This window comes from Nelumbo lutea, chromosome 1 (assembly GCF_056320005.1).
Source record: "Nelumbo lutea isolate HS-2025 chromosome 1, American lotus-T2T, whole genome shotgun sequence".
In the NCBI taxonomy this organism is placed as follows: Eukaryota; Viridiplantae; Streptophyta; class Magnoliopsida; order Proteales; family Nelumbonaceae; genus Nelumbo; species Nelumbo lutea.
In genome coordinates this window covers 206,457,329-206,466,055 of record NC_142684.1, presented here as the reverse complement: position 1 = coordinate 206,466,055, position 8,727 = coordinate 206,457,329, and the positions used below count along the sequence as shown (strand labels likewise).

Below are 8,727 nucleotides of genomic sequence, written 5' to 3'. Positions count from 1 at the left end.
ATTTACCATGCCATCAAAAAGGAAAAACAAAGACTGATGTGCTACCACAGGTTTATGCAATCTCTGGATGGGCTACCAGCAAATATTATTATATTAGTACATTGGGCTACTTGACCAGCATCTTGGTTTTTTCGAATTTTGAAATAATTGATTCAAAATGAAAGAGCACAGCAGGGATAAGAAAGTCGGGATTAACATCTCATCCTCCTATGTTATTAATCATTTTATGCACAGAACTTTCTTCTCTTATAATTTTATAAAACATTTTTTGAAATTAAAAAATGAAAAAGAGAACTACTCATCTTCTCCAACTCGACAACTAAAGAGCGGCGGCCAGCTTCACGGATACACCCTTCAATTCTTTTCCATCTCTGGGTAACAGAAGTTGGTACTCAGAAGATCACTCTCTTATTTGATCATTCACTATGGCATCCAAACAACATTGACAAATGCTCTGAAGAAAAAAAGAGCTAGTGCCTAATGGGGAACTAACCGCTTGGGTAGATTGAATCTTCATTTAAGTTTCAAAATCTTCTATGGTTGTTGACAATTTAAAGCAGCCAATATGAAGCTATTTCACGGTTTGGCCTAGCTTAACGTTCTTTGTGTTTTTTCTTGCCTTATGTTATTCTTACTGCGCTTGTTTCAAGTAATGCAGTATAAGAACCTGTGTCAACGACGACTCTGCGCATATTTCATTTCTCGATTTGGATTTATATTCTTTGTTTTATTTTGCTTCAGTTTCTACAGGGGTATTATTAAAGACATTAACTATTATCAACAACTGCAACTTCACAGTACAGCCGGAGGTGCAATCCGGCAGCACATCAGAACAACACGCTTCGCTCTCCAAAATGGCAAGTCTACTACCATTACCGTCTTAGCTCCCTAGTCTAAGCCGATTATTAGGGAAATTAGAATATGAAGGGGGAATCCAAATTAAACGTGGCTGAATCCAAATTAAACGGAAACAATAGATAGGAAGAGGGCGAGAGAGGAGAGGAATAGTGGGTGTAGAACCAGCCATCACTCTCTAGTTGTCGAGTTGGGGAAGAAGATAAATTCACATCTTTTTTGGTTTTTTTTATTTAATTTTAGGGTTTTTTTTAGTTCAGTAGGGTAGAGTTAAGATTTTTAGGGGTTTTTATGACACATGTGAGCCAGATGTTCATGTGAACCACAGCGTGTTAAAATCCGATTGGAAGTGCTCCCCGGCATACACGAAACCAAGTGCAGGAAATCCCAACTCACATTACTTGGCTCCTACCCGAAACTTGAAAATTAATATGTATGCATTTGGTTGGAGGGGAGCCATATATTTATCATGTTGTATGGCCTTTGCTTTGCTTTCTACCAAAAAAACAGACCACATGCTGCATTTAGAGTTGTCTGTACTTACGAACAAACACGAAGGTACTCTCCAATTGAGATCCCAACAATGGATTCCGCTAATGAGTATCCATCAGGTCTGACTTGAAATCTTATTTGGTGGCCCCAAAATAATTATATTTCTTCACTTATGATTTGAATAGTATACCAATAGAAAGAATGTCAAATATATGCATATCATAATGCATGATGCATGATGCACCTTTGAAAAGGATGGCAGAAATGTAACTGAGTGAAGTATTAGAATTACCACTCATGTCTTCACCCATCGATTACTTTGTTGAATTTGGATTGGCTCAATAGGATGATTGCCCAACCAATAATATGCTCTACACCATCCCATCCATGAACACAAAGTGAGAGATTGAATTTCTTTCTTTTTTGTTTTTGTGGTATTACATAATTGGGGATTCAGGAGGGGGCAGAGAAGGGTGCACATGAGGTCTATTAGCCCTACCACAATGAGACTGCCATTATACAGGTTAGGTCCCATGCCTCCACTTGGAATGGAGGGCTTTTGTGAGAGTGTGCCCACCACCACATCAGGTTAAGGAGAAGGGTTTTTATGTTACCTTGGATCCCTTTCCACCCAGATCAACTTGGAACCCCCTTCCCTAGTAAGTAGTGATGATTATACTGACTTTGCTTAAGTTGGGCAAATCATTAAATGACTGCAATGTTGCCACCAAATTAATAGATAAAAGAATAGAATTTAGGAGCTGCCACGGATGCCAGTGGAATGATCTTATTAACAAAATGGGGCCACAGTAGTGGCAACAGCAAAAAGTGGAGTAATAGTAGATCCACCCAATTGGGTAATACCTTATCTGTTGCAATAACAACCCTTCTTTCAGAATGCTGTATAATATGCCCATTTGTGCATTCCAAATGAAAAAGGAAAAGAATGTTATTGAATTCCATAGCTGTCGACATCTATACCAGAAGTTCACGATTCTTTTCCCAATGACCACATTAACTCACCCTCACCTTCTTAACTTCTTTGCTTAAAATTCTGCCATTTTTATGCTTAAAACTTTGCCCATCTCTCTCTCTCTCTCTCTCTCTCTCATTTCTGCTATTTAAGTCCTTTGGTTTCGGTGGAGAGAGAGGGAGTGAGAAGATGGGTAGTAAGGGTTGGCTTCAGAAATCACAGTGGGCGCTGGGCATGTTGTTTGTAGAGGTGGCGCTGACGGGGCTGCAACTGTTGTCGCGTGTGATACTGAGTCAAGGGTCTTTCGTTTTTGCTGTGATTGCTTACAGGCATTTGGTTGCAGCCATTTTCGTTGCTCCATTTGCCTTCTTCATGGAGAAGTACTCTCGCCCCTCCCTTATTCTTTGTTTCTTCATTCCTTTCTTTCATATATTCATTTTCTATCTGAGTATGTGATTGTTTCTTCTCTTTTCACTGTTTTAATTTCAAATTCTCAATAGAGGTATGGAAAGAAGGATCAGTTGGGCTGCTTCGTTTTGGATTTTCACCAACGCCTTATGCGGGTAAATGATGAAATGGGTCCGATTTGACGTTTAAGACCCCCTCAAATGGGCCTACTTTGTGCTAACCTATGTCCACAATTCATTCCTTCTTACGTAGTAGGGCCCACTCGATGGGCCCATTTTGTGTTTTTCCATAGGGTGACAATTGGAATGGGGTTGTACTACTATGGGCTGGCAGCTACCTCGGCCACATATAGCGTTAGTTTCCTCAATATGGCTCCTATCGTCACCTTCGCCATGTCTGTGACAGCTGGGTAAGTAAATCGTAACCTCATTCTCAAAACAAGTAAAAAACCACAAGAATTCAGGAACTGGGTCGAGGGTATTTTGGTCAATAAAGGGAAAAACGGAAAGCTCTCAACTGACCAAACCATCCTTCCCATTACATTTGCCATTTTGATTAGCAGTATGCATGTTGTCATTATCTACTGGTAATTTCTTTTGGGGCAAACAAGGATATCCTTCTCACTATTATGTGAAACAAAAATCCTAAAACAAGTAAAAAACCACACCAATTCATGAACTGGGTCAAGGGTATTTTTGGTCAATAAAGAGAAAAATGGAAGGTTCTCAACTGATCAAACCACTCTTTCATAGTTATGCATGTTGACGAAACTATCTAGCATCTACTGCTAATTTCTTTTATGGCTTGTTTGGTGCAAAAAGGATAGAGAAATTGGGATTAAGAAGCAAAGAAGGGAGGTTGAAGATAGGAGGAGTGATACTTTGTGTTGGTGGAGCATTAGTTTTCAGCCTTTACAAGGGAAAGACATTTCACATTCGCCCATCTCTTTCCCAGAACCACCCCATCATCAAAGCTTACAGCAACAGTTGGGCTCGTGGTTCGCTCATGCTCCTTGGCAGTTTGTTGAGCGTCTCTTTTTGGTATGTATTACAGGTATGAGACTACTCTATCATATTGATCTCTTCAGTCTAGTAGAGACTATGGTTTCCAATTGTTCCATTTCTTCTTCACTCCAAGGCTAATTTCTTGATTCTGAACCATGGTTCAAAGTATAAATATATATCGTTTTCGGGGTGGGCGATACATGAAAAAAAAATAAATAAAATGTAGAAATCAAAAAATCATTCTGAAAGATTTTAGTTTTCATCTCATATAGATGTTTAGAATCGTGTGACATGGAATTTTTTGCATATATCATCTGTATTAATACTTTGAAACATGATTTTAGGCTATAAATGTTTCAATAGTAGATGTTATTTAATTAACTTGTAGCATTAGAAACACCATCGTTGTAACTAGTGTAAGAGTACGTACTATACATATATGCAAGTAAATATTAACGATATATAATATTTAGATTAATATAATTTATATTTGTTGTACAGGTAAGACTGTTCAAAGTATACCCTTCAAAATATTGGGCAACAACGCTAACTTGCGCTGTAGGGTGCTTGCAATCGACTGTGGTAGGATTATTGATAAATAGAAGCAAGGCTGCATGGGAGTTAAGATGGAATTTGGAGCTACTTACAATAATTTACTCGGTATATATACGATTCCTTCCTTTGATTTTTTTTTTTTTTTTGGTAAAGCCAGATCAAAATCATATAGTCAACTAATGTTGGAGCTTTTGAAAGCCACCGAATCAAATACTTTATTTGGTTCTGATATGATAAAGTAAATGCATGCATCTTCTTAATCTCCATTTATTCTCTTCAGAATTAACAGATTTACTTTGCTTTTTGGATTTTATTATGCAATTATGCTTCCAAATATCAACACATATCGGTTTTCAGGGTCATTGAGACACTAAGTTAGGGCCTTTAAATAGGTTTAAATATTGTTAATATCTATCTTAATATATTTGTGAATTTATCAAACTGAAAAAAGAAAAGAGTATTGTATGTTAAAAACTCTGGATACAGGATTTTGCGAGTTTCAGAGAATTGATACTTTGAAATAAACATGCAATGAAATGACCTAATTTCATATGACGTGTATAAATGATTTGTGGCCGCCTTTTAATAGCTTTTCACGAGTTATTCGAGTTCATCTTATAAAAAGCTCAACTTGGCTCGGCTCGGTTTAAACTGAGTTCAAGCCTAATGAAGCTCGACTCGTAAGGCTCACGAGCCTAGTATAATATATATAATTTTTATTTTATATAATAACATTTTATATATAATATTTTTATTTTTTATGTGTAATAGTAAATAATTTTTATAATTCTTATTTTTTGTATGTAAAATAAAAATAATTTTTATATGTATGTTTTTTTATTTAACATAGTTTCAGCAAGTCGAGTTCGAATAGCCAAATATTCGGCTCGAGTTGGCTCAAATCCACACCTAGCAACCACGTTCTCAAACACCCTCCAAATCATTTCTTACTACTTCAATCCATGTCCGTTTTATCTACCCTTTCAAGTTGCAACAAATCTCTTTTATGTGAAGCGCAAAACTTTGTATTCTATATTATTTTGTATGTATTTGTACTCTTCCCAAACTAAACCTAAAAGATGGTTAATGCAATTCTCACTCTAATGTTGATTAATGCCACAGGGAGCATTGGGCACAGGTGCCAAGTTCTGCATTGTCTCCTGGGTAGTTACCAATCAGGGACCAACTTATCCCCCCATGTTCAGTCCGTTATGCCTCATCTTTGTGGCTTTCTCTGAGTTCCTTTTCTTCGGCCAGGCTATTAGTATTGGGACGTCAGTATCCCTCCCTCCTGCAATTTGATACAACCCTAATCCATCTGTAGTTTCCTTTCTCTAACACTTGAAGGCTCTGACCACAGGATTTGATGTAATTTGCAGGTTAATTGGCATGTTTATGATTATAGTTGGGCTCTATGCTTTTCTATGGGGAAGGATAAAGGAGGCAAAAAAGCTCATACCAAAAACAACAAATGGAGGAGAAATGGAGACGGGCTCTGAATCATCTAAGATGAAGATTACATCTTCTGAAATTGAAGGAAAGTGATTTATCATAGCACATGAGAAGGCCTGATTGAGCTTTATATATGTGCTCTAGATGCTAAGGTTTGAGAACTAGTTCTGGGTCATCAGAAAATACTTCACTTCAAATTTTGATGTTTCTGATTCTGTTAATTAGTTGACACGTAAGAAAGCTTGCTTTACTCACAATCAAGCATTAATTATGTAGTTTTGCTAAAGAAAAACATTAGTTGTGTTATGCAGCATTGAACCCATTAAACCCATATAACCAAAGAGTTCATATCTAGCAATCTTGCTTGGACCGTAGCTTGTATATATTGGGCCAGAATTACCCTGCCCAGACCTCAAAGGTTGGGATGGTCTCTATTTTGGAGCTTGATTGAGTTTGGACTGGGTTCAGGCAGACCTGTGTCCATTCTAACCGTGGTGCAGGCGGGATTTGATCCCAAGTGTCGGTTATTGTCAGAAAGATACCTTATCAACTGGGTACTATGCAGCGCCAATCCAACCAGACCAAGCATATGTTTGATTCTGTGGGCATTTATTAAATAAATATTTGTATTTTATTTATTTTTAAAATTGAGAAAAAATGGTTAATAAACATTTTTCTGGTATTTATCGATAGCTAGACGCTACCTAAGTGGAACAAAAAATAAATACCAAATCAATGGTTAGGAAAAGCTTCATTTTAACGATTACCCTAACACAAAAGTATTTATTTAGTATTAGACCAGACCTGACTGCCAGACTCTACTTACCACTCACTCTTCCCATGTTATTTAGGCTTTGAGTGCTTAAACTAAACATGGTTGATTGAGGTTGTCTCTTTTAGCTCTCCATCTGTTGACATTTTGGGTCTCACTGCACCAATGGACGAGGATCATCTACTACAAAAACCAAGCATGATTTAATCATGTCAACCAATTTAATTCAACATTTTACCAGCCTTTAAAAAAAATTATTTTAAAAAGACTAAAAGGCAAATTCCATTCACCATCAAACTCGGCTACAAATTCCTAGATAGAAAACTGGGGATATTATATACAAGGCCAGACGGAATGGAAGTCCTAGAACGAAGCCCTTCGACAAAGGCCTGAGCTGGGAGTGAGTAGTTAGCTCTTCTCACATAAACAAAGCATCCATGGTGATCTCTAATTGGACCTGGGCTGGACCGAGTTTTAGGCCTTTCATCCTATGGGCTTTGTTAAAAGAACTTGAGGGAAAAGAAATTAGGGGTGCACCTTGAGAGGTCCTAACCCGATCCAACTCTACTAAAGATTTTGTATAGGTTGAGTTTGAGTTTTCAACTTCAAGTTGGGCTTAATTCAAGTCTAACCTAAATTTAGGTTGGGCTTGAACAGCCCAAGTCTAATTCGATCAATTCAAACCTGCCCAACATTTTGTAATATATATATATCTACATATTATAAGCTTATAAATTGGGCTACAAAGCTCAACACGTCCAATCCCAAGCCTAGCTCAAGATGTTGGGTTAAAGGTCGGGTTAGGCCTAAGTTGGTAAGAGAAAAATTAGTGATAATTTTCAATAATTACTGATAATTTACTAACACAGGCCCGAGTTTACCAACTTAGGCCCAATCCAAGCTTAACGTAACATCTTAAGCTAGACTTGGGCTTGGGTGTATTGAGCTTTATAGCCCAATTTACAAGTAGAATATATTGATAATATGCAGATATGTATATCTTAAAATGTTGGCATAGGCTCAAATTGAATTGGGTCAAGCTTAAATTACTCGAGGGCTCAACCCAAAGCCAAACTGAGTTTAGGTGAGCCTTAATTTTCTTGGCCTAAACCCAACTTGAAGTTCAAAAACTCAAGCCCAACTTGTGCAAAAGCTTCGGTTGAACTAGGTTGGGCTCAAATTAGGCCCACCCAACCCAAGGTACACCCATATCTCCTTTTGCCTCAAATTCTTTTAACAAAACTTGTGCATCGTAGGGTCCTCACTAGTAATTAATAGCACTAAGTTTAATTTCTAGTTACTAATAGTAATATTAATTACTAATAATAGTAATATTTTATGGTATTTTTTATTTACTCAAAAAATAGTTAATACTTATTTTTAAAATTTTATAATTAATATTTAAAAAATATTAATAAATTTATAATTATAAATAATAATTCTAAATTATAAATTAATAAACTTTATAATTCTTAATTTATAAAATATTACTGTTATTAACATTAATAATAGTTAATTTAATAATCAATTTAATTATTCATGAAAATTTTATTAATTTTTAAATTTTAATATTAATTGGTAAAAAATTTAATTATTATTGGTAATTATTTAATTTGTTGGTAATATATCAATAATTAATTGATCATGAATTATTAATATATCACTAATATTAAATATTAAAAATAGTAATATATTTTGGTATTAATTTTTGGAAATTTTTAATAAATCATGGATATAAATAATAGACTTTAAGTGAATTTTGGTGTTTTTCAATTAATCCTAAAAAGAATTAATTAATTTTGGTAAGGTATTATTAAATTGTTGACAATATTAGTAATTAATCCAAAAAATGTTACTAAAGTGAAAATTATTAATTATTAACAATAGTAATATTGTTTGGGAATTTTTAATTAATAACGAAAATAATTAATTCATTTTGGTATGAGTTATAATAAAATAAAATGAAATTATTAATTATAAGTAATAGGTAGTATACTATTCAAAGTAAATGGGCTGGATTAATGGCAACCAAACTGATGAAGGAGGATTTGGCCCGACCTTGTAATTGGGAGACATGTGGACGTGACTCGACGTGAGCGACAACTCAACATGATTAGATCGGCACGTGGACATGACTCGATACAAGTGACAGATCAGTTTATTACCAAGCAACCTCGGGTACCGTGATACCCTGAGCTGAAGTCACCCCGGTATCG

At 35.7% G+C, this 8,727-nt stretch overlaps 1 protein-coding gene across 1 annotated transcript; it reads left to right on the top strand.

The window, feature by feature from the left end:
- Positions 1 to 2,241: 2,241 nt before the first annotated feature.
- On the top strand, positions 2,242 to 6,070 carry LOC148880585 (WAT1-related protein At5g64700-like). The gene is made up of 7 exons (XM_088962542.1): positions 2,242 to 2,700; positions 2,821 to 2,883; positions 3,021 to 3,137; positions 3,550 to 3,781; positions 4,234 to 4,392; positions 5,410 to 5,561; positions 5,667 to 6,070. The coding sequence occupies exons 1-7, from the start codon at positions 2,510 to 2,512 to the stop codon at positions 5,830 to 5,832; spliced, it is 1,080 nt and encodes a 359-aa protein (XP_088818668.1). The 5' UTR covers positions 2,242 to 2,509; the 3' UTR covers positions 5,833 to 6,070.
- The last annotated feature ends 2,657 nt before the right edge of the window (positions 6,071 to 8,727 follow it).